The sequence below is a fragment of the Natrix helvetica genome (assembly GCF_964273705.1).
Source record: "Natrix helvetica genome assembly, chromosome: 3".
NCBI classification, from domain to species: Eukaryota; Metazoa; Chordata; class Lepidosauria; order Squamata; family Natricidae; genus Natrix; species Natrix helvetica.
Genome location: NC_138549.1, coordinates 123213488 through 123240658, shown reverse-complemented (window position 1 = coordinate 123240658; position 27171 = coordinate 123213488). Strand labels below are relative to the sequence as shown.

The 27171-nt window shown below is 36.6% G+C and overlaps 1 protein-coding gene across 1 annotated transcript; it reads right to left on the bottom strand.

The window, feature by feature from the left end:
- Nucleotides 1-521: 521 nt before the first annotated feature.
- On the bottom strand, nucleotides 522-26890 carry STK38 (serine/threonine kinase 38). The gene is made up of 14 exons (XM_081948327.1): nucleotides 26620-26890; nucleotides 25406-25541; nucleotides 17963-18014; nucleotides 17735-17857; nucleotides 16289-16372; nucleotides 14510-14633; nucleotides 13373-13527; nucleotides 11865-11967; nucleotides 9952-10013; nucleotides 8600-8717; nucleotides 8247-8370; nucleotides 5267-5362; nucleotides 4984-5078; nucleotides 522-3822 (listed from the first exon to the last, which is right to left on the bottom strand). The coding sequence occupies exons 2-14, from the start codon at nucleotides 25534-25536 to the stop codon at nucleotides 3692-3694; spliced, it is 1398 nt and encodes a 465-aa protein (XP_081804453.1). The 5' UTR covers nucleotides 25537-25541; nucleotides 26620-26890; the 3' UTR covers nucleotides 522-3691.
- Between the last annotated feature and the right edge of the window lie 281 nt (nucleotides 26891-27171).

Here is a 27171-nt window from a genome sequence, read left to right as displayed (position 1 = left end):
TTTCCTATGACTTTTCTTTTTATGCCTTCTCAACCATGGAGCATCAGTAGAAATTGCATATATGTGTATCTATACTCACTTAATAGGCTCCACCTAGGGGTGCACATAGAAACAAAGTACAATATATCTACCATTGATGTTACAAAGTCTAAATGCTGCCGTATAATTTCCATCACATGTGAACCAGATTTGGTTATAATCAAAATGGTTTACACAATATGCCTCTATAAATTCCCTCACTCTCATTGTAACAAAAAAGGTTTACCGGTGTATGGACAACTATAGTTTCCCTTTAATCAACATCCTGATGCCATGTATTCTTTTCTTCCTGTCTCCCTTTCCTAAATTATTTGTTGATTTTTTTTTTGCACGTATATAAATTTAGTAACTGGAATAAAGTTGTGCATCAAATGCATTTGAAAAATAGGCTGAACAAAAATACATGTAGTCACATACTGATCATAAGTTACAATGAAACAACTTTTAGTAACTTTTCAAATTCAGAAAACCACCACAAGAAATAGCAAAACTACATTTATTGAAAATGAATTTTATACATTTCAGAATGCAAAGGTTGTTCCACATAGAATTGGTCTCCAAATAAAACCAACAAATCACATACAAAGTGTACTAAATTGTACATTGCATTTAGGAACAGCCATATGCAGATACAAAATAATTGTCATCTACCAAAATAAGGCAGAACCCAGGCACAGCGGCTAGTCAGTACCTAAGTGTAGTATAACCTGCTAGGAATCATACACAACCAGCAGTGTGTTGCTTATATTTTACCTTAAGCCAGGATTTTTATTTTCTCCCATACCCCAGCAGGTCAAAATCCAAAATTTTGGCAGTTTTGGGGGTATGTGAAATATACATCAGTGATTATTTAATAATTCAGCTCAGTAAAATACAGCAACTTGCATTTACCAGTAAAATTGCTTGGCCAATTAGATCTAAAAATTGCTTTAGAACAAGGAAGTGTCATCCTAGAAAAGTGACTTTCAAAAAGTACTATGAGCTTATGCAAGATGTCAAGAGCCAGCAATATGAAAGTGGCAGCCTATGGGGATTATACGCTTCAGTGCAGCCCGATTATGGTTATGAGTTCATAATAACATTGACAGTCATGGCAATTAAGCTTTAATGAGGTTCCTTTCAAATTAGAACTTAATACTTTTAAATTTTAATTAACTGGGACGTTTTTAATTCACTTTGAGATCAATACCAATGGAGCTGGGGTCAAGATGAGAGGAAATAAGGAATCAAGTTCATATGGACCACTCTAAACTGTGGGTTAGGTGCCAACATTATGCATTCAAATATATAATCTATTCGGTGACAACCCTTTAGTGTTCCCAAACATGCCACTGGAATCCAAATGTTAATGCTTCCATGCAAGGGGAAATGGCAGTGTTTTTTTTTAAAGGAATGAAACAATTTAATTTTCGTAAGCTTGTTCATATACTATCCTTGTTTGTGAGTGTGGCAAACAAGCACCCTACATAATATCAGGACAGTCTACTGAGATCTTGGCCACTGTCCAGATTGCAGAGCTCAGAGTTAGTCTTTTGCTTATAGCAATATTCTTTATTCAACTTCACTAAAAACAAAAAAAAACCCACAATCGCTCTAAGGTATTTCCTAATTACAAAAGACAAGCAGAATTAAACCTTGTACTGTAAATTCAATTTACCCACATGCATACTATCCTTGCATTCATAATCTATCACACTGCACAACTACTATGTACTATATTGTCATAATGCAAAAGAAACACATTACTGTAATGCAGACAGAATGTAACGCAATGTTCTTCCCTTTGAAAAGTTGTTGGCTGGTCAACTCATCTCTTAAGCTATTTGGTTACCCTGAGGGTTTTCTACAGCTTTTTTTTATTTAAGGCTTATTAAGCACCAGTTATATATGCTACATGTTTTCAATATTTAGCAAGCACCAGAATTTAACTTCAAATCCATCATTATCTAGCAAGTAAGCAAAACCCTAGCCTCATTACAGATGAGACACGTCCAACATGGTTAATTGTAAAACTTAGGCACATAGATACTTAAAAGCAGAAGCAAACCTTGCTTCCCTTTAGGCTTCTCTTAAGTTAAATGCAAATATTTCATTTGCTTCTTCCTCACTGACGTTTCTTGTGTAGATTCCCATCTAGAAAGCTACTTGGAGTAGCAGGCTTTCAGATAGAGAGCAAAATGTGTGGCATTGTAAATAAGGATGAGGAGAAAGAGTTTACATTACTGCTTTATATGGTAAAAAGGCACATGGTGCACTCTGGGAGAACATGTACGTCCCTATGGCATGTATATAGCTACAGTAAAAAAAAGTTTGTTTTTTTAAAAGTCCAGTGGGTAAGAACAGATGAAACAGAATGAAACGATTTATGGTCAATATAAAAGGCTGATATTATTGCAAGCTGCTTCAGATCTTTCAGAAGGAACAAAGGCTTTTGAATAATCCTGGAACTGACATATCCTTCCTGAATTTGAGCAGAATACTTTAGGTGCTCTTTGTCTATTAATTTATAAGAAAAGAGCCAGAATATATTAAAGCTTCATAATTGTATTCAAATATTTGATTAAAAAATTTAATGTACTTAAAAGTATTCTAGGACATAATTTTCAGGTCAATCCTCTTTGCTTTTTCTGTTTCCAAATGCATTACGTGTATATTTCTTTATAATCAATTGTGCCGTGACGGAGAATAAATCATCCTACATACTTAAAAATTAAATTACAGGCAGAGATCAGTAATGTACATTGTGTAGAGTTGGGATTTGCCTGGATATCGTAACAGTGTCAAAGAGCCCAGTGGATGCAACTACTACAACAAAATAGAAACTTTGATTAAACAATATGAATTCATGTAATTTGCATCACAAAACTATAGAAGCTCGAAATCTTAGAATCATCTTCTTTTTGTAACTATGAATTGGCTTTCATATGTAAAAAATCTGAAAGAAGGGAAGGAAGGGTGACATTGTTTCCTATTTCCTTAATATTGCCTACAAAGTGTTAATGTTATTACTAGTGATCTGCTTTTTTTTACCAAATAGAAAAAAAATGTTCTTTTAAACAGGTTTTATAGAAATTGCCACCATTGCTCATAACATTGCTTACATAATACATAATGTTATACATACCAGAAATTTATTAAAAGGCATAATATTTCCAGATGACTAATTTTAGTACCAGCAGTAAAGTGCCGCAGGTTTTGAAGCCATTACTGGAGTGAAAAGCTATCAAAAAAATGCGATTAGCCCTATACAGTATTTAGCAAAAGAGATTTCTTGCCATCCTATGGGATAAACTACTGAGAATCAGCTCTCTCACCATAGTAATTACTGCTCTGCCTCTTCTGTAATGCCTTAGCCCTTAGAACTGAGCTGTATTTTCAGACAGCACTTGTAAGACAGAACACATCATACTCGTAATTAAAAGCCTGCTCTTTCCTTTGTTGGTGAAGTAACAGTCTTAAAAAAATTACCTAAAGACCAAAGCTTAATTAATAAAATCTGCAAATGCATCCGTAAGTGCGATTTGTGGAATTTTCCCCGTTCCATCACTTGTAATGTAAACAGAGCATAAGATGTCATTTTGCATTCTTCAAACTTTCACAGCCCCCGGGGTAAAAGTTTCGAGACAAAAGTAAACCATCTAGCAAAGAGCTGTTATTTTCCTGACTTCATGTAGGATGGTATTGCCCCTCGAGCAGTCAAGCCTTCAAAACGTTTGTAGGTATAATTGATAAAGACCCAGTCTTTGTTCTTGTAGTCTGTTTCTGGATGGTTACCTGTGGTCACTGATGAAAAACAAAATTCAGAATATTAAACCATTTAATACAGGACAGAAATTAATTGTGAATATTAGAGAGTTGCAAGATGGGAGAATATTGTCATTCAGCTTGAATGTATTATAAAGAAGAGAAAGAAAGAATTAAAAATCTAGAAGGAAGGAAGGAAGATCATTAAAGAGCATGACATCAACCCTGTCAAAGAACGAGGAGACAAATTAAATCCATTTAAACTCTGAGAACTAGTTTTTTAAAAACATTCAAGCATTTAATCATGTATGAAAAAGAGATTCATGACAATGCATTTTGTATAAAAAAATATCAAAAAGGAGGTGAAAAAAGACTTTAAGATCACAAAGATGCCAGCTGCTTTATATCATACTTACTAGCCTTCTATCCTGGCTAGCCTTCTTTTAGTTGTAATATTAAAACTGGACTGCAGTAAACACCTCTAAATTTAGAGTTTCTTTTTCTTTTTAAGCTCCCATTTCTGGGATTCATCTACTGTAACCAGGCATTAATATGGATAATCTCTGCTTAGCTTCTGAGATCAGCCAAGGCCAGCTAAGTATTGCCATCAGCTAAGGCAAAATTAACAGCAGGGATATGCAAAACATACAATTCTAAGAAACGCTACAACAGAGGTATCAAACTCAAGTCCTCATGGCGGTGTCACGTGACGTATCAGGACTCCCCCCCCTTCGCTAAACGGCCTGGGCATGGCCAGCACGTGACGCATTCCAGCACGTGATGCAAACCAGGAGTTTGACAGCCCTTCACTGCAACATTCTAATTTTCTTTCTGATAATGTCCATCTGGACATTTCAGAACTGGTCTGCTCATTTCCTGGAAATAAATCTTCTGTAATGGGAAATAGTATCTACTACTGTATTATGAAGCTACTGTTTTGTCAGAAGAAAAATGGAACATTCTAATGTTCCCAGAATCCTCAGTCTCTGGAGGAGAAACTTTGCATACAATTTAAGAGTAGATATGACACCCCCAAAGTAGAGACTCTAGTCTCTGTCACAGATCCACCCTGCTCCTAAGTGAAGAAGCCTAAGGATTTGCAGTGGTTTTTTTCTATGAAAAGGCTATTACTTGAGAGAATCAGTGAAAGCTAGCGTCTCACTTAAAAATAAAATAAAAGCAAAAAGATTAATAATATACCTGCAGATTTAAGGATATCAGATTCCGGAAATTCATCAAAGTTTGATGTGTCATCAATACTTTTGATTTCTATGGAAATTGCCGCAGGTCTCTCCCTGTGAAAGAGAATCAGGGTTAAATAAGTGGTCTTGCAAGGGAAAATATTCTGTTCTACTGCAAACCGAATATACATCGTGAGCGTTTTTGAAACTCAATCCTGACCACACTCATAGTTGTCGCAGTCTTTTCCTACTGTGTGATTCAATTATAAAACTGAACAAAAGCTGAGAAGAAAATACTGTACCTGATATGCTCCCAGTCAACTCCTTCAAAAAAGGGATTTGTTTTAATTTCTTCAACACCTGGGGCACCGATTCGATGTTCCCATTCACAGCAAAATCTGGAGACAAAGACACCATGGAGGATTCAGAAGTATTTAAATATGAACTACTAACTAGAAAAGAAAGTATCTGCAGTGGACAAATACATATATTCATTCCAAGCAGTGGTGGGTTCCTACTAGTTCGGTCTGATTCGGCCGAACCAATAGTGGTTTGGCGGCCTGGGCCACTGGAACCAGCAGCGACCCAGGCCTGCCATGCCTTGAACTGGTTCTCCGTGCAGCACCATAGGCGCCGCCATCTTGCTTTTTGCTTCTGCACATGCGCAGAACAATTTTTATTGCACTGCATGAAACGCCCACGCCCCACGAGTGAACCAACAGTAGTGCCTGCTGGAACCCACCCAATTCCAAGACAGCACAACTGTTTCTGAGGCAAGCCTGAATAACCTAAAAAAATAGAGTACTAGTGCTGATACAATACTACTTGTTAAGTCTATCCTCGTTAGGAGACTAGAGTTCAGCAGCAGAATGTAGTAACGAATAAGCCGCTGAATAGTCACTCACAGCCACCGAAGATAAAACAAAGAATAGCTTTACTTGCGTAACAAAAATAGGATAAATAGTCTCCAAACAGACTATAAGCAGTCTTGAAATATATACAGTCTATTTACAACTCGTTGAAGTTACAGTTGCTCAACTCACAATTCACCATGTAGACAGGTAACTTAGTTACAGACTAGCCACCATCCAATACACGGTCTTCTCTCCAATACAAAGCTCCTATAGTAACAGTCAGGAACAATCAGGAACATCAGTAGCCATGGGGAGGGGGGGGGGAAGGACCATAATAGTTCCTTCCTCCTTATATGGCTGCTTAAAGCAATTAGCATCCAATTACATCTCTCTAGCATTTAAAGTAACAGATGCATTTGTTACAATCATGGCTTATAATACATTCCCAAGCCAAGACGAGGGTTACATCCCTAACACTACTGCTATAAACAAACGGGGGGGGGGGGGGGGAAGTGCAGGACCGTACAGCTTTCCAGGGAGCTAGAGAACGTACCGAGAAAATATCGTTTTTGATATGATGTATCAAATTACGAAATGAACGAAATCAACATACTAATTAAATACTGTTTTTGTATGAAAAACACTGTCCCTCCCCACCCCCCAACCTTTCCACTTGAGAGATTCGAAACTTTCTATTTCTAGAAAGTAATACACACAGGAATACAACCCCTCCCCCCCTTTATTCAATGTGATCAGGATGCATATTTTCTCATTGTAACATTGGCATTTCAAAAAAATAGGAAACAGTTTAAGCCCCCATTGGATGGTGAAGGTGGACTCAGCCCAACACAATTCTATGCTAAGGTATTAAGAGCACTAGTATTCTATTTCCTTCCTTAATAATCAGTCGGATACCTAAGGGAATCCCACAAGTGGAGACACAGGTGAAACAGCATCCACCTACTCAGGTTCCTCAGGAATAGTATTCAGAATCAGGCCATCACCTGGACTGAATATTACATACAATCATGATTGTAGCCATGTTAGCTATACATTCCATGCATTTATTCATGAAATGTTAATTGCATAGGTACAACCAAATCTATGCACTGTTTGGGGGTGGTGGTGGAGAATTAAACACGAAAGAACATCGTCAAAAAACAAAGAAAAGGCAAGGTACCATTTTAAAAAGCATCAAATTGTAGGCAACTCTCTTGAATATAGGATTTTCAGTTTATGCGGAATATGGACCACATCTCTTGCTTGAAGGAAATGGAGTGCATGTTCTGGAATACACCCAGCTTCTATGCAATACAAAGTATAGGGGAAAGTGCTAGGTGAACCAGATGGGGGTAGGAGGAGGGGGCTGAAAGCATTGGCTGAGGGGAGGGATGGAAATGATGAAGCTGGAAAGAAGGCAGGTGGGCCAACAGATTACTGCTGGAAGCAAGGTAGAGGACAATGCACACCAACCGTGCTAGATTTGCGGTTCTGAGCTAGGCTTCCTTAACAAGCATGAAGCAGAGCCTGGGTCCCAGCAAAACCTCTTTTATTTACACGAGTGTGAATTCCTTTCATTCACAGTCAGCAAGGCTTGGCAAACAGTCTTTCAGAGGAATATTTATCAACACGAACCTTACCTCGCTTGGCTGCCAGATAATTAGTTTCCAAACACAGGGCAAGGCCTCACTTGGCACAGTTTCTTATAATCACAAACAGAACTTTCCTCTCTTGAAATGATCGAAGGAACCAATTGTTTTCTGCAAAAGCCCACTCCCCGTTCACTCCTCTTTTGTTTCCTATGGGAGGGGCCAATCCCCTCCAAGGTGTGGCTTTACTCCCAAGTTGATCCTGCTTTCTTTAGATTTTTTTTAGTTGTCCTTGTCTTCTGGCAGCTCTGCACATGCACACACTGGGAAAAGGCTTATCTGCCTCAATGCTTTCTAGTTCCCACTCTGCCTCTGATGCAAAGCCCCCGTCTGAGCTTTCCTCAGCCCCCAGGACTGGCCCATGTTCCTCCCCAACCTCTTACTGTCTGACTCTGCTGCCAGCTCTGCTGGCTGCTGGCAGGCCACATTTGCTTTCCAATCCAGATTTTGTTCTTCTGAAAATGTGGATCAACCTAAATATTTTAAATTCAATTTCTGCCTCATGGCTTACCCAACAGTTCAGGAAAATGTCTAGAACATGACATGGCTTGTTTCTAGCTCAAAACGGAGCTATTTTTTTCATTTCTTGAACATCTCTACTTATACTCTTGAATATCAGTGCCCAGCTTGGGATAGTGTATAAAGCACAATTTTATACTTTCAGAAAACGACAACCCAAATCATTGAAGACTGAATATTAAAGTTTGTGCAATGAAAACCAAAATATCAGTTTCAACACTCTCCAAGACTTCAAGGTTAGCAATTATAGTTTTAGGTACCTTAAAATGAGATCTTTGGCTCTCTCAGAAATAGGAACTTCTGGGGGGAATATTAAAGTCTCTTTCCAATTCATTACTTTCTTGTATGTTTCTTGAGGCGTCTCTGAACAGAAAGGAGGGTAACCTAAGAAAAACATTATAAATGTTAGATCAGTGAGCATGCCTATTACTGAAGCAAGCCTATACTGGTTACCAATTCCTAGCTCCATACATTTCATTTGAAAATTAAACATTACAACTTCAAATAAAGATCAAGATAACATTACACCTCAAGTTGTATTCTGTTTAGAAATCAAGGAGCAGATTAAGACCATATTATAGCTCTAATTTGGATCTACTATGTTATCCCTTACCAATTAGCATCTCATACATTATGACTCCAAGGGACCACCAGTCACAAAGCTTATTGTACCCTGTCTGCATGAAGACCTCTGGAGCAATGTAATCTGGCGTTCCCACGGTGGAGAAAGCCTGAAATGAAACAGTATTTATTTAATGATTTTAGAAATATTCCATCTGTAAATAAAGGACTAGAAAATTATGCAAGACATAATGCTTTTGTAATAATTCCCTGAAACAATCTTGGGATGTGAAACTTGGAGATGGGGTGGCATTTTCTTTCTAAGTCAATATTTAACACAAATGTACTTCTGGTGAGCAGTTTACTGCAGACTGAATTATTTATTAATGCAAACATAGCATTTCTATTTGCTAAGTCAGTTTGGCTAACAGTTGCAATACTTAATATCAAGTGTAATGTCAACAAATATTGAGACTGTGCTGTTGTTTGCACTCTATCCCCCAAAGCTTTTCCCAAGTACGTATATCTGGCATCTGTCTGCAATACCTTAAAGCAGCTGTTCCTTTCTCCAGGATTTCATAATCCTGAGACAAGATGTGTTTGCTTTACAGCACTAAAAATTGACAAAAAGTTTCACTTGTGCATTTTGTCAGATCTTTCAAAAATCACATCTGAAGCTCGACCTGAATACCTGTGAGGAACAGTATGATTTATCAATGGAGGAAAATCTAATATGCTACTGGGCCATGTCCTCTATCAATATCAGCCTTTTTATATGATAATATTAGAATGCAGGTTATTTTACTCCAAATTCCAACGCCCTCAAGGGGTTTGTAGGATCTTCTAGACTAGTCACAACACTGCTTTCTGGCATTATATCATCTATATATCATCTATATATGTAAAAGTTTCCTCCACAGGAGAGGAGTACAGATTAGATGAAAGTCCCTCCTTACCTCGAACAGCTAAAGATTTTCTCAGACTCCCGAATCAGGTCTAGTACAAACATTAGCAATGCTTACCACCTGTACTCTTTCTATAAATGTATGAGCTTTATCTAACCTGCACTAACAGAACAGAGAAATAATTGCAGAAGAAGTAATTATACCAGAAAGGGTGTCTCCCCCCCCCCCCCCAGTTCCATTCATTTCCACTTCCCTTTTCAACTATTTCCAATTGGTTTAACAACTAGAATCCAAGTTTGTTTTCCTTCACTCTTCCCTTATCTCCTTTTTGTTTGTTTTGGTGTTATTTACGATCACGTACTTATTTCCAAGGACTGTCCTGTTTGTAACTAACCTTATGTGAGCCACTAAAGGAATTTCTTTCTTTCTTGGTTGAACAGCAGAGAGTATTCCTTCAAATGAAGCAATATAATATAATTATCCAGAGAACATTACCTACCAATTGTCTTCTGTTTCTTTTCCAAGTTTCTGCTTTTCTTTTGGAGTTCATATTCTGAAAAGCTGAAGATAAATAACCAAAGATAAATGACATTGATGTTTTCCATGTTGAACTGTTTTAATATACTGATACACTGAAAACAAGAAATATTTATAACATGGTTAATGTCTTTTTATATATTTGCTCTGAATTCTAATGGCTCACATTCTCTCTCCTCTCCTTCCCCAAAAATGGGAAGAATAAACTAGAAGAAAGTTGCTGTATATAAATGAATAGCATTAATAAATATTTCTTTTATACATATATATACACAAGAATTATATATATATTATAGGTATTTTGAAGCTAGAAACACCAAGAAGTCAAAAACATGTACATAAATTCTGAACAAGCTACCCAACGTCACAAAAGTATTATAGGAAGGCAGCATCTCACCTGCTTTATTTATCAATTACTGCTAAAAGGGTATCTACATGCTGAACTGAAGATACAATTCCAAGATAAAAGCATTTCAATATCTAAGCTTAATGGGGTTGTCCTTAGGCATAAGATAAAGCTAAGCAAGTTTTATAAAGGACATTTAAATCACACTAGCAATGCTTATTTTTTTTATACAGAGACCAGTTCTGTTATGCAGCAGACAATCAGCAAAGCATTACTTTTAAATGAGCAGAATCTTTTTTATTGCAAATGCAATTCTGAGAGGGGGGGGGGATCAGACAGAAGTACAATAATACAATAATACAATAATACAATACAATAGTAGAGTTGGAAGGGACCTTGGAGGTCTTCTAGTCCAACCCCCTGCCTAGGCAGGAAACCCTATACCGTTTCAGACAAATAGCTATCCATCATCTTCTTAAAGACTTCCAGTGTTGGGGCATTCACAACTTCTGGAGGCAAGCTGTTCCACTGATTAATTGTTCTCACTGTCAGGAAATTTCTCCTCAGTTCTAAGTTGCTTCTCTCCTTGATCAGTTTCCACCCATTGCTTCTTGTTCTACCCTCAGGTGCTTTGGAGAATAGTTTGACTCCCTCTTCTTTGTGGCAACCTCTGAGATATTGGAATAATGCTATCATGTCTCCCCTAGTCCTTCTTTCTCTTAAGCTAAACATACCCAGTTCCTGCAACCGTTCTTCATATGTTTTAGTCTCCAGTCCCCTAATCATCTTTGTTGCTCTTCTCTGCACTCTTTCTAGAGTCTCCACATCTTTTTTACATCGTGGCGACCAGAACTGAATGCAGTATTCCAAGTGTGGCCTTACCAAGGCATTATAAAGTGGTATTAACACTTCACGTGATCTTGATTCTATCCCTCTGTTGATGCAGCCTAGAACTGTGTTGGCTTTTTTGGCAGCTGCTGCACACTGCTGGCTCATATTTAAATGGTTGTCCACTAGGACTCCAAGATCCCTTTCACAGTTACTACTACTGAGTAAGGTATCACCTATACTGTACCTGTGCAGAAGTAGTTTAGGGATGGGTTGTAAGTTTAAACAGTCATTAAGTGACTGGTTATTAACCAATGACTACATGTATATCATGACAGGCAAGAGTAACAGTATGCCTGTTTATAAGAGCTTTATGAAATAATGCTCAGGTTTGCTGGTTTTTTTCTTTTCTAGTCAGTATCTTTCTTTTATGTGTGTATATTGTGCCTGAACATAGCCTGCCTGAAAGCAGAAAATGTTTTGTATGTTACTTACATTATGTAACTTACTTTTCTGCTAAACAGCAAGATAAAAATACTTAAAATTAAATAAGCATGTGAGAGCCACCCACAAAGGAAACAAACTCTTCTAAACATATAGACCACCAGGTAGACTCAGAGTGGATAAGAACAAAAGAATATTTGAGGGCACTTATTATTTGGGTGATTACAATTTTGTTTAAACGATATAAAAAGGCTTACTGAAATCACTAGGGAGATTATAGCTCAAATTCCTATAGAATTCTGTTCTGTGTGCTTTCTTCAGTCCTGTGCAAAGACCAAAGTCTGACAGCTTCACATGGCCCTGAAAGTAAACAATGCAAAAATAGGAGAAATCAATAAGAGCATAGCCTTCAAACACTAAATACTTAGCAAATATCACACATTTGGTGTTCTTTTTAGATAAACTTTTACATTAAAAAAAAGAAAGTTTCTGTATACTACACTCTTTGTATATTAATCACATAATCAGATATGCAGAATCAGGTGAATTCTTTAAATACATTAGGAAAATAAAATGCAATATAAGTAAGCATCCAAGGAATTCTTAATCAAATCAATAGGATCATGCAAGGATTCAATCACATTGTGTCATTTCACGATAGGCATCCATCCTTTTTCTGTTACAGTGCACAGAAGTGTATACCATGCAAAAGAAGGAACACTTAAAAAATAAATAAAAAAGAAAGCTCTATTAGAGGCCAGCCGATTATTGTTCGGGAATCTTCCCTGAGAAAAACCATATATATTTCCATTTTCAGAAAAATTAGAATGATCAGGATTGCCCAGGCTGCAGAATGCCCTTTAACTGGCTTGCATCTTGGGCCATTATGACAGAATGCAAACATGCATGTTACATGTTCTATAAATGCAGGTATTTAGTTAAGATATTGTGGAAGAATGTTTAAAAAGTATTTCAAAAGCATAGTTTGCTTTCAATCAAAATCATTTCGTTGTCATGAGTCCACTTCTATACATAAAGCTCCGAAGAAGCAACCCCATTTCAATATGTTCTTTCTTGAAGGCCAAAGAAAGCATACTAGCTAACAGAACTGCATCTTTTCCTTACTTATTTATTGTGCCCCCTGCACAGTATTTCAAGTGCCAATTACAATATTTCAAGTAAGAGCTAAGTCACAGGTGATAACAACAGACTTCCAGTAGACAACCACATGATTCACTGAGTCATCGTTTGAGAGATATATCTTTACCTAAACAGAGAAACAGAATAACCATGGGCAGGCAAAAAAAAAAAGTCAGAGCAGGAATGATTTTCAACTTCCTGCCAGTTTCCCCATTGGATTTCCCTATGGGAAGCTGGCAAGAGCGCTGGAAATGTTGATCGTGTGCCACAGCAGTGCAATGCTGTGGTAGCACTGAAGTGGCCACAACATTGCCAAATTTCAATCCTATTGGACAGATGGGTCCCAGATTTTGGCCACATTCTCTAAGTTAACCCATCTGAGATATATTGATTCAAAAATTGTTGCTCTGTGACACACCATTTTGCTCAACTGAAGGTTACACAAACAACCAAGCAGACATGAGAGTTTTAGTAGTATATAGATTTCAAACCTAGAATAGTTTTATTCTGTATTAGAATATTAGTTTTATTCTAGATAATTTTATTTAGAATGAATCTAAATAATTAAAAGAGCATTCTAATAGCAAATGTTAAAGAAAAGCTAGCCAATAAATAGCACTCATACTTTACTGTCCAAGAGAAGATTATCTGGCTTGATGTCACGATGAATAAAACCCAGCTGATGAATTGAATCTATAGCTAACACAGTCTCTGCTATGTAAAACTGAGTCTCTTCTTCTGTAAGGGTATCTTTTTTCATTAATAATGTCATCATATCACCTGCATGCACAAAGGAAAGTGAAGGCAAGCTAATTCACCTCTTTTATAAACACAGTATCGGCACTTCATTTAACTGAGTTTATATTATAAAAAGTACTCTGTATTCTTTACAAAATCTTTTTTTCTCTAGAACAATTTCATCTATTACTTTTTGTTTATTTGCATCCTGACTTTATTATTTTTACAAATAACTCAAAGTAGCAAATATATCCAAGATACCTTCCTCTTCCTATTTTTTCCACATTAAAAAACCCCTTGAGATAGGGGTTTGGGAGAGGGAGAGAGAGGGAGAGGGAGGGATGGAGAGAGAGGGGGGGGGAGGGATGGAGAGAGGGAGAGAGAGAGAGAGAGAGAGAGAGAGAGAGAGAGAGAGAGAGAGAGAGAGAGAGAGAGAGAGAGAGAGAGAGAGAGAGAGAGAGAGAGAGAGAGAGAGAGCAAAAAATATCTTCACATTCCAAAAACCTACCACGGATTACTTCAGGATGTTTTACCCTAATCAATGCTGTTTTAAAGTAAGTTATCAGTAAGGATATATAAAATACCACTACTACGGATAACCATCCCATCACAATTATAGTTGTCTGTGATATCAACATTAACTTTTGAATATACTCTTGATTCCTACTATTTCTTTTTAAAACAAGCTTCATATTATTTTGTAGCTAAGAAAACTAGTAACTGCAAGTTTAGCTAAGACTCTAAAAAGATAGATGTTGAGCAATAAGCTGACAGGCTTTGATTACGCTTCCTTCCCCCCCTAGCAAATATGCAAAATGGAGCGCAATCATTACTTCAGTAGGAATTCCAGCACAAGCAACAAGTTTTTGACAGGCCAAAACTCTCACATACTACTTCATTTTTCCAAAGAGTTTTCACCTATTAACAAGAACTAAATTCAGATATCAGAATGTATATCCCCAACTGCTTCAAATAAACAGCTTAAAAGTAAACAATTCAAAAACAAACAACAATGAATAATTACCTCCAGGTAGAAACTCCATGATAAGATAGAGGTTTAGCTTATCTTGAAAGCTATAAAACATTTTTACAACCCACAAACTATCTGCCTCCACTAGAACGTCTCGTTCTGCTCGAATATGACCAACCTGGAGATGGATATATAAATGAATGTGTTTAGTTACAGGTACCATTTTCAGATATTTGTAAAAGGCATTCAGGCATTTCTACTTGTTATAATTTTAAAATGAATTATTTTTATGAATACCCAGTAGCATGACTGCCATTTGGGACACATAAGCCATCATGAAAATAACAAACCATAGTCTAATACAGATACTTTTCTGTACAATATACTTATTAAAATCTTTGGTGACTAGATGGGAAGCATGTGGTCCTTCATATATTGCTGAGTTACAGCAAAAATAATGATCTACTGTTGGCCATACTGACTGGCTTATTAAGAAAAATATATGCAGGGCCGCACTATCCTCCACTGCTTTAGCATTAGTCTTTTTAAACTTTTGAATCATAATTTCTGGCAGATATTCTTTTCATTGTTAATTCAGTATTTATTTTGTTAATCACTTGCATTTCCACTGTGCAAAGAGTAGTCTGTAAATTGCAAAATCAATACTAATGATGTAGCCAAAGAATATTTTAAATAACATGCAGTTGGAAAATCTGCATTCGTAAGTCCTTTCAGAAGGACTTTCAAATTACATTTTCAAATTACATTTTAAAAGTGATCAGAATATCCTCCTAGCTGGGTCTCCTTCAACATCTTCAGCAGATCCTTAGTAGATAAACAGAGCTCCTGGTTAAAGAATGATGAATCATTATAGTTAGGACCTGCCCACATAAAGGAAAGGTATTTATATGTTAGACACTTTTGAATTTGGTTTGGAACACAATGGGTGATTGTTGGAAATGAGCCAGGACTGATGTTATGTGCCTTCAGTGAGGGACACCCAACAGAAGCCTGGCTACTGCATTCGTGACCCACTGTAGTTTCCATTAAAGGCGTATCTATTTAAAGAATCAAAAGCTGAAATGATTAGCTGGAAACATATAAACACATAGAAATAAACTTAAAATTGTTCTTCATTGGTCAATTTGCCTTGTAGTTACTTAGAATGCAGTACTGCAGGCTGCTTCTACTGATTGCCAGCAGTTTGATCCTGATGGGCTCAAGGCTGACTCAGCCTTCCAACCTTCGGAGGTCAATAAAATTGATTGTTGGGGACAATATGCTGACACTGTAAGCCGCTTAGACGGGGCTGTAAAGCATGGTAAAGCGGTATGTAAGTGTAACTGCTATTAGTATAAAATAACCACTATTCATTCAACTCTGGTTCTTTACATATCCCTCATTCATTATTCACAATTAAAATGACTTTCAGAACAATTTCTTTAGAATTTCTATAAATGTTCAGTTAAGTTGAATGAGAGTTACTCCCATGTAAATAGTTTTTGTAAAATGAATGTTAAAAATTCAACAGCATCTAAATGAAGATGGAAAGGATACAAATTCAAGAGGAGCTCCTTTACAAGCATACATTTTTGCTAGAGTAAAGTTCCAAAAATATCAGAATTAATACTCAGTCAATGTAGTGACTAAAATGACTGTTTTTGTTTCCTCAAGAAAAGTATCACTTACCTTCCAGCAATTCCAGTTATTTTTAGAGTGGTAATTCAAGAAATCCAATTACCAGTCTAAAGGCTTGATCAAAAAACATGTTTCATCCCCCAAACTTCAATAGCAAGAATTAGGTGGCATAAATCTTTTGAAAACTGCGTTTACCTGCTCTTTTTCTAGCATGTCAGCTTTTCGTAGGATTTTCATTGCATATACATGCCCTGTGTCTTTCTTCTGAACAAGCCGCACCTAGAAGTTAGACACCAATTGTTTTTGTGTTAATACATTTTAGATATTTCAGTTTTTCTCTGCTAAGGTTAATAGTGACAGAAACTGATCGCTTTCTTTATAACAGCATATGCATCTGTATCAACAGGAAGAAATCTTGTGCCCTCCACATGTTTTCAGCTGCTACTCCCATAAGTCCTAATCAAAACTTCCAGGACGTATAAAACTTGATGTCCAAAATATAATCTAGGACACTGGGTTACCTACTTCTGTTTCATTGCGGTAAAAATGCTATCTAATAATGAACACTAGCCAACATGGATGGTGGTACTATTTTAAATATTTGTGTATCACTTCGCAATGTAAAAATCCTGAAGCTGTTTACATGATTTATAAAAATGATTGTAACTTTAAAACAATTCCTTTTTAAAAAAAACAGTTATGAGGAGGCAGCGTTACATTGCAAAGATGTGTTCACTCCCTAGGACAGATGCAATCAGAAGTGTCTTCAAAACTATCTCCAAAAAATAATATTGGGGACATGATTACCAAGAGATAAACAAAGATTTTGAATAATCTGTAACAGGACTACAACACCATGATGAAACTTCAAACAAAACAAAAAGGAGGCTCCATTCACTCGTTATGCTAAACCATGGCATAATGGTTTAATAAAGCAAATGGTTAAAATGGTTTAATAAAGCAATATAACAAGATATAAAACATGGTTTATAAACCACTATGACTGACGGATTCATTGGTCTAAATTAATACCAAACAGAAACATATTATGATGTATGAATCCAATCTAAGGTGCAAGCAGTATGCTTTCCTAGTGGATAAATTTAAAACTTTTAAACAGTTGAAAAAATGAAGCTAACTGATGTTAGCTGATTTTCAAATTAGCCAATTACTGTCTTCTAATTAAAATAAAATAAAAGTTTTTTTAAAAAAAGAATATATTAGGATGCAGAAATTAGTAGATTATTATGGAGATCAACATGAAACTCCACATCATTTGGTAAAATAGAATAATGTTAAAATCAACTATTGCCTAGTTGATTTTTTTGCCAATTGTTTTAGAAGGCATACTGTATTATTGACTGCTAATCATAACACATGCACTAAAAGCAGAGTACTGAAAGCTGTGTATCTTTTTATGTAAATCAGCATGATTTTTGGACAAGAAATTGCCATTGTCTTCTTTCAGGATATTTTTTCAGCTTCTCAATTTAGGTTTTAGAACTGGTACAGACCCCAACGAAGTACTAGTCAGGAATGACCTTGATTATTTTCCAAGCCCAGAGCACATGGAACAGCTCTGCCATTTGCTAAAACTTCAAATCATTAGTTCCTCTAACATTATTAGTCTCAAAATCGTACCTCCCCAAATGCTCCTCTGCCTATTACTTTTAAAGACTCAAAATCCTCTAGTCCAAGCCTTGTTCTTTTCAGTCGCAGAAACTCTGTCTCCTTTCGGGCATGTGCTGATCTTCTTAGTCTTTTCTAATATATTTTTAAAGGAAGAAACAACAACAATTAGAGTATAGTCATTCACAGTGATAGCTTTGGTTCATAATCACCAACAAGTTTTAGCACATGCAATAATACCTCTTCATCTTTTAAGCCTTCTTCTTCCATCACTTTTTCCAGCTTCTTTTGTCTAAAAATAAAAAATAAAAATACCATGGATTAGGAAATCCCTATCTTTGTCTAGATGCATACAATTTCTATATTGAACAAAGTCATTTGAAGAAACAAGAAACAATGTGAGGAATTTAGAGTTTGTACTTTCACTACATTCCTTCATTAGGACTAAAACTGATCTAATTTCAGAATTAAATTAAAAAATTAAATTCAGAATCTGTTATTTGTCAATATTCTGCTTGGTATATATAACTAAGTCATTATCTTTTTATTTATTAAAGAACATCACACCAAAGTACAAAAATGATGTGATTACAGGCAAAACAAGTTTTAGATATTATGCAACCCAATATAAGTCAATTATAAAACATCTTACTACTTTGATCAATACAGGTTTGTGATTTAAAAAAACAAATAGTTGAGGGAACAGGGAAAATGTAGAAGCTTCATATCAAACCCCATCTAATATTTGATCCTCAATGCACAAAATAATTTTACCATACTACAGAGTAAATGTGAAAAGCACACATCATATACTTCCACATTAATTCTCAATTTTTAAAAGTAAAAGTAAGTATGACAAAACAAAAGAGAAATTAAAGAATAATTTGAAAGAGCATTCAAACTTCTCATACAGGCAGTCCTCAACTTACAATCACAATTGAGTCCAAAAATTTATGTTAAGTGAGAAATTTGTTAAGTGAGTTTTGTCCCATTTTATGACTTCTCTTGCCACATTTGTTAAGAGAATCACTGCAGCTGTTAAATTACAAACACAAATTACTAATTGAATCTGGTTTCCTCATTGATTTTGCTTGTCAGGTCTCAAAAGGCCTGACTCCAGGACACTGCAACCATCATAAATGTGAGTCAAGTTGTGAAGCATACAAATGTAAATCTCGTGACCATGGGGATGCTACAACGGTCATAAGTGTGAAAAACTATCATAGGTCACTTTTTTCAGTGTTGTAACTTTGAACGGTCAGTAAACGAACTGTTGTAAATTGAGGACTACCTGTATTATACTATTACCTTTCTTTCTATAAAAAGCAGGATAGTCCTATCCTTATAAAAACGATCTCGGTATAGATTCAAAGTATTTAAAAACCCATTAGAATACAACACATTACTGCAAAAAAGGGGTGTATTGCTATAAACATCAAACACCCTGGTTTCATTTGATGATAATATGAACACATTTGCACTGGCACTAGCAAACAATATAGGTAAAGGTACTAATTTAATTAATCTGAGTTTCAGAGATGTATGTGTTAAAATTAATATTTTGAACTAGGATTGGTAATAAATTGGGATCCAGTTCTGTTCTTTAAAGGCTAAAATTAAGTGGATCGTGCCACTGTCATTTACTAGCCTCCAATGACAATGCAGAGTAAACCTTAAGACTGTCAGAACAGTCTTACTTCCATAATCTCTAGATTGAGGAACAAATAATCCACAACACTTGTTGATTTTCAATTTATTGCCTTATTGATCCTATTACTGCCTTCAAACATCTGTATAGTTCCATCTGATCTTGATGGACAAGAGAAATAGAGCATAGGCACCTTCAGCATCATTGTAACTTAGCTTTTTCATCTGTTGACTCCATTCACTGGCTTCATATAAATACTGAACTATGTAGGAAAAAATGTAAATTTACGCAGGCTCCTTTAATATAACTACTAAAGGGCATAAAATATTTTCATAAACAGCTTGCAAATAAGAGCAAAGTCTCTATAATATAAATGCCTCCAGCTCTCTACAATTCTAGAAGGTCAAAAGCAGTAAATAGAAAATTATAGCCCTTTCTGGCTATATATCCAGAATCAAGCTGACAAAGATAAATTCAATCCCAAGAGTTAAATTGAGTTAAACTACAACCGTTCTTAGTTGTTATAATTAAAAGGTATCTGCTAAATATATTTGACAGTTCAAATCTCACCAGGCTCAAGACTGACTTAGCTTTCCATCCTTCCGAGGTGAGTAGAATGAGGACTCAAATTGTTGGGGGCAATATGCTGACTCTGTAAACCGCTTAGAGAGGGCTATAAAGCACTGTAAAGCGGTATATAAGTCTAAGTGCTATTGCTATTTATTGCATACAATTTTTACAGATCTTTAATTCACAACTTACAAATGGCCTGGCTATACACTGCAGAAGACGATTGTCCACCACTTTTTAAGAAATCTTTTCCCCCATAACTGATCTTCTAACTGAAAAGATTACTGACTCCCCCCTCCTCTTTAAGTGATCAGAGGTCATCACAACTACATCTACCATGTTTAACTGCAAAGACAAGGAACAGCCAACTTCCAAAAGACTATTCAGTAATGCAAAACTAATATGATCTGACATGGTCCTTTAAAACTAATAAAGCCAGTAGAGGATCCTCACATTTTCTTCTCCTGTGGGAATAGGCCTTTAGTAGAAACACAGCTTTGTATTCTGTTCCATTATGGGCCCCAATGAAATTTCTTATCAAGGAAATACCTCTATCACAGCAATAAGTAGCAAAAGGAAGGAAAGGGTGGGTAAATAGACAACTGTGATTAAAGGGAAAGCTGGCATTATAATTTTCAATTTCTGACTAGAATGAATGAACTAATTAGCTTTATATAAATGCAGCGTCTCCCTCAGAAATGAGTTATTTTCCATTCCAAAATTTATTAAAAAGAAGCCTGGAACTTCTAATTGTCTTTGTACAATGTATGTCCTTCATAGCAACAAAACACTACACTGTGTTTCATTAAGCCAGGGGTGTCCAAACTTGGGAACTTTAAGACTTGTGGACTTCAACTCCCAGAATTCCCCAGCCAGCCAGAATTCCCCACCCATGCTGGCTGGGGAATTCTGGGAGTTGAAGTCCACAAGTCTTAAAGTTCCCAAGTTTGGACACCCCTGCATTAAGCTATTCTTCAGAATCCCAAAATCTTTTTTTTTTGGTTATTTACTGGTGAAGTAAAACACCTCAGCATTCATGGAACATTGGAATCTTCTTTGCAAAGAAAGACCATTTTGTACTTGTATATACTGAAAACTATTTCACATATTAATGCCCACCCCCTACAGTGTATCTAATGGGAAAAAAATGAGAGCATGGAAATAGGTTTCCAAAGACTTTACCTTTTGCATCAGATGTATACTATGTACTGTAGTATGCCCCATGAGAGCAGATATGTTATGGAAGGAAAAAGTGTGTAACAGCATAGCCTCCACTGTTGTCTGCATCGTATCACAGTCAAAATTAATTGGATGAATATTACTCTGACATCTACCATTAGGATTGGACTGATTGATAATCAGCTGTAAAATTGATTTTAGAATTATGAAGACCCAACAGATTGGATTAATGGGAGAAAAATGTTTAAAAAACAACGTATATATAACTTGAGATAATTGGTATAATGGTTAAGGCATTCAGCTAGAAACCAGGAGATTGGGCATTCTAGTCCTGCCTTTGGCAAAACAGCCTCTTGGTACCTCACTTTAAGCTCCAAGCGAATCATTTTTCTCTCAGCCATAGAGAGAAAATCAAGAAGACAATGACAAATCACTTCTGAAAACTGCCAAAGAAACTACAGGCTTTCTACCTTCACAATCTGTATGTATGCACAGATCTTTTTTTTTTCTTCATTTTTTCATTTATTTAGTTAGTTTTTACAGTCACTCATCTCAACCCGGTGACTCTTGAAAAGTCAAATTATTAGTAAAAGGTAATGAAAGATCCATTATCCTGGTTTATTCATCTTATTAATACACTTATTTGGGTGAATAACGTAAAAAATAAAACTGATTCCATAATAACTGAACTGAAAGATAAGCATAACCATTGGCTTAAATGTTTCCATTATTGAGTTATGCACTACCCTCCTTTTCAATTTAGGCTGTTACTTTTAGTCTCCTATTCAAAATAGCTTATCTACTTTCCATATACTAATGGACTGAACAGAGCATCTTAAATTTTTAATACTGCATTCCAGGTACAAAAGTTAGTCCATCAATAAAAACCTAATATTAGACTGCCTGATCGATGGCTACTTCATTCATTACTGGCTTCAAAATAGAAAAAGAGGGAAAGAGATAGAAAATACTGTTAAAGGTTTCATTCACTGAAGACTATTAGCTATGCAAAATGAATGCTAAGTTATTTGTATTATTTACAGGTATACTTGCTTTTTAAAAGAGTCAACCTACCATTTGAACTGAAGCAGAAGGGGGTGGGGGAGGAAAGTACCCACTCAAGAGTTATTACAAAAACAACTGAAAGGTTTTGTGGCTTAAGACACAGCTATAAAACTTTAGTCTTTCCATAATGGGAACATATTTATTAGGTCTCGATTCCATCTTCCTTTGAAGATTTCAAGTCAATGTACACAATAATTTTTCCCAACAGCTCTACCATATAGGTGGAATTAGGAGAAACTGGCCAGCCCAAAGTTATCTACTGAGCTTCAGCTGAATGTGGAATAGAATAGAATAAGGATCTCCACTCCAACATCTTAACCACAATATCACTTTAACCTCCAAGAGGAGAACTAAGTGAAATTACACCAGAATTCAGAACATGTAATGTTGTATTAGAATAACATTGGGAGACAAGAGGAAGAGCTGCAGTGTAAATAACGATCATGCAAAAGGTATCTTAGTCCACAGAAGAAAGGGGCATGGGAAGTATGTCAGAAGGGGCTCTCTCTAGTTTTCTGGAAAATAAAAGTAAACTGCTTTCAGACATGCAAGATTCTGTCATTGTAACACCTTACAATAAATATAGTATATTAGGGTTCATGGTTTGTGTTTCTTGTCCAGATTACTTCAAAGGGCTGACAGAACCTGATCATCTCTACTTCCTATAACAAAGTCTTTTTAATATATAGCTACCTCAACATCGAATACACATCTTTAACTCATTGTCTATATAACTAATGTTTGTCAGCCTCTTTTAAAATTGAGGATAACAAGGTGGGGGTAAATATAATTAAATATTTCCTCACAAGAAAATTGAAGAAATGGAAAACACATAATGCAGAAAGTATATCAGGAATAAGTATGATGGCAAAATAATTATTTTGTGCTTCCTTTGCTACTGATGAAGACTGAATGGGGCTGAGGGTGTAAGTGTCTGCTTATTGCATACTAAAATGTGTTATGTACTGGAAATGGTTTTCTTTCCATTGACCTTAATACACATGGTATTCAGCTGCTAAGATGGTATTTGGAAAGTTATAGTTGTTTTAAGATGCCAAAATTTGTTTTGTGTGGGACTTCTTTCCCCCAACCTTCTAGCTAACATGACATATGGAGTTATAATGCAATTGTTCATACAACATTGTCTTCAAGTATATTTAGCAATAATATAGAAAGAGTATAGGAATAAGCAATATAACCTACAACTAGTTGGAGTATTCAATCACTTTGTACATTATGTCTAGCACACTCTGTATTTGTGCAAAATATGTCTTTCAAAAGCATTCACATTAGTCCAATGTGAATCTGAGCTCTGCCTCAGAAAGTGACTATAAAAAAAGGTAGCAAATGTAGTTATTTAAACTACATTTAGTTAATGTATTGTGCAATGTAATACAGTTTAGTTATTTAAACTATGAAAGAAACTAGCATTATGTCACGAGGGGCATAGAAACATGGAGTACATGATAATAAAAACAGAGTTTAGAATATGTCATTTTAAAGAACAGAGTCCAGCAGATTTGAGCAAAATGTGGAAATGTTTGCATTACATTACATTTTGTCTACTATTTCAGTAACAATCTGAAAATCCTGGAATTTAGAACAATTTTATACACTCAATCATTTCATAGATATTTCTACTGCCATCTCATTTTATTACAACTCCTTTATAAACAGCATGCAACCTTACATTTTTAAACACAGAATCTTAACTTTCTATCAAGTTTCTTGATTATGTTAATCAAACTTACAAATGAATTCTAGAATCCAATGTAATTTGTAAATTCCCAGCCTCAGTTCAAGAGGATTAATTAAATCAGAGTCGCTCTGAATAATCCGAAATAGTTCTTCCTGGTTTCTTTTCACCGGGTCTTAATTACCATTTATGAGATAAGACAACAGGCTCAGCCATTGCATCTTAATTACTATTATTCTCTTCTACTCCCCCACAATCTGAAAACTTAATCTTTTATTCCTCCACCAATAAAATTTAATTTTAATAATTTATAGAGCTAATTTAAGTAGCTCAATACACATCAGGGTTCCTACCGGTTTGGTTCGGTTCAGCCAAATAGGTAGTAACTTGGCCTGCCATGCCACCGAACCAGTTCTCTCGGCGTCTTGTTTTTGGCTTCTGTGCAGGTTTTTTTTTAATACTGTGTATGCATGCATAGTGCGCATCAAGTGCACGTATGCGCAAAGTGCACACAGCATATCCCTGAGTGAACCGGCAGTAGCAGCAGCCAGAAACCACTCCTGGCACACATGTACCTTAAGAATTTCCCCGTCACTAGGAAGTATTCTTTATTGGCCTTGTTCCCCATCTTTGAAGTAAAGGAAGTGATGAGCAACATCACATCCATTATCATACTGCAGGGGATCCCAATCTCCAGGCTATGGACCAGCATGGGTCTGTGGTCCACCAGGAAACAGGCCATGCAAACAAGTGAAGTCCCATGCATGCATGCGCAGGATATAAGCAATGTGCAAGACCACGCCAAAAACTGCCTTCCATGGAACCGGTCCCTGGAGCTCAAAAGGTTGGGGGCTGCTGTCATAGTGACACCGCAAGGAGCTTTTCATTGTCTATACTTACTTTCCCAACTACTATATTTAATATTGTGCTTCTCTTCTGTTCCTAGTGCCATGTAAAAATGTTTTATGGTCTTTAGTTTATGCAATAACTTCTAAACTGAAAATTGAGATATGTATTAAATACTGCAAATGAAATAAAATGTGCATGTACTGGAATGCATTTACAAAAAAGTATTTTCTGACAGCTATCTAAAAAAATACAGAAAGCGGCTAAGGACCTTCCATAGCAAAAAAGTTTTTTTTAAAAAAATAAAAATATATGATTTAAAGGGTGAGATTTGCAGGAAAGACAAAAAATGTACTTAGAAAGGCTGGTTTTGATTATCATGCTCAATCAAGCCAAGCATATTTCGCAACACAAGTTATGCTTATACTGGACACCCTGAAATCAAAAGAAAGAAAACATTAAGCTAGGGGAAGAGAAACAGCTTTTAATTTAGGAAAAACTTTCCACTCATTTTCATAAGCCAGACTAGTAGGGTAGTCAAGAAATATTTACTGTTGGGCATTTTAAAGAAATGTTACAAAAACTGTTCAGCATAATAAAAGATCAGTGCACTTGAGGCATTCATGTTTTTAATCTTGAAATTAAGAAAGTATCCCATATTCATCTAACAATATTTTACCTCATTTCTCTTTCTTCATGCTGGGCAATCAGATTACTGTAGAAGTTTTCTAATGTCACTTTTGTCATTGTAACTCGCTCCTTAGTATGGTTACTCATAGATGAACAAGGTGCTGGACCCGTCATTGCCATAATTACTTTAGAAGAGGGGAAGAAAAATAAACAGATTTTGAGGCTAGGTTCTTTACATTCTTTATGCTTAATTGAAGGGAAGATTCATACTGAACACACAGAAATGCAATACAATAACAGGTAGTAATCCAAACTGGAAGCACATTAGAAGACCATATTGTTACAAAATAATTTCACACACTGGACTTCCTCTTTTTTTTTTACCCGAGTTATAAACAAGGCAGAAAGAAATGCAGTATATATGTCACTAAATAATGTTCAGCTCCCTCCTTCTTTCTTTTAAAACAACACGTAAAAGATGACTCAAATTACTGGAAATTAAAGGTAGCAAAGGCAGCAGAATTTGTTGCAAAGCTGCCAGTACTTTAAAAACGTTTAAAAAGCAGTTTTAGTGAAGTTCCTGTGCCTATTTTCACGCCAACATAATTAGCCAATCTGGAACCACCTTCAGTGCTCTTTACAAGAAATGGTATGCAGTTGCTTAGAATGCAGTTGAAATTTCTCCTTAGTTCGACCCAAAAAGAGTCTTTGAAGGGATATTCAAAAACCACTAGCATGTTTTTTTCCCCTTGATTTGACATCCGAAAAAGTTTCCTGAACTATTTGCAGCTGCTACTCAGCCATTGTTCATGTACCGTAGGAATCCTAATAAACCATCCCTAGATCATTTAAATCCCCCTCCCAAAAAAATCAAAGTCTTGCGCGTGCCAACCATAACTTGGGCACAAATAAAAGGAGTCGGGTACGCTTTCCTCCCTAAAAAAAAAGAAAAAAGAAAGTTCCCCGGAAAGGAAACAAAAGACCGCAGGTGCGGACAAAAGAAAGCAGAGGAGGAAGCCGCCAGGTGCGCGACCCGCTAAAGATCGACAGAGCCAGTCTAGAAAAAGGGGGCGAGGAAGCAGAGCCCCCCTTCTTCCGCCGAATACGGCCACGCCACCAGAAAGGGGACGAGCCCAGCCCAGCACGATGGGCACCGGAGGAGAGGTCTTCGCCCGCCGGGCACAACTTTTTTTCAGGGAAGTAGAAAGGTGGACCCTGAAGACGGAAGAAGGACAAGGAGGCGCGGGGAGGAGAGTTACTTACCAGCGCCCTCTTCCAAATGGGGCAGCCCGGGAATCGAAAGAAGAAGCCTCGCCGATGAATTCCCGCTCAGGCCCCGGACACGAGAGAGAGAGAGAGAAAGAGTGAGAGAGAGACAGACAGAAAGCCGCTCCGGAGGCCTAACCCCGCCTCCCCCTCTGAAGAAAGCCGGAGCCTGCGACGGGACAAGAGCCAGCTCAAAAGCCTGGCCTCATCCGCATGCGCAAAAGCTCTCCAGGTTCCGCCTTCTTTGGGAGGCGCGGCTGGCTGGCTGGCTGGCCGGGGTCTTGGCGGAGGCGGGGTCGTTCAATTTGTTTAGACGAGTGCAGAGGCGCGCGTGCGCCGGTTGCCTCTCCGGCTATTGCGAAGTTGTGATAAAATCCGCTTTTGAGCGTATGAAGAATTTGGCGATTTTCTTTTATATATATATATAAATATATATGTATTTTCCAGGGCAGTACTTGCTCCCGAGTAAATATGAATGTGTTTCCAAGTTGCAGCGTTAGCAATTATTAAACTCAATGGTAATGTTAAACTGGTAGGTTAAAAGTGTGA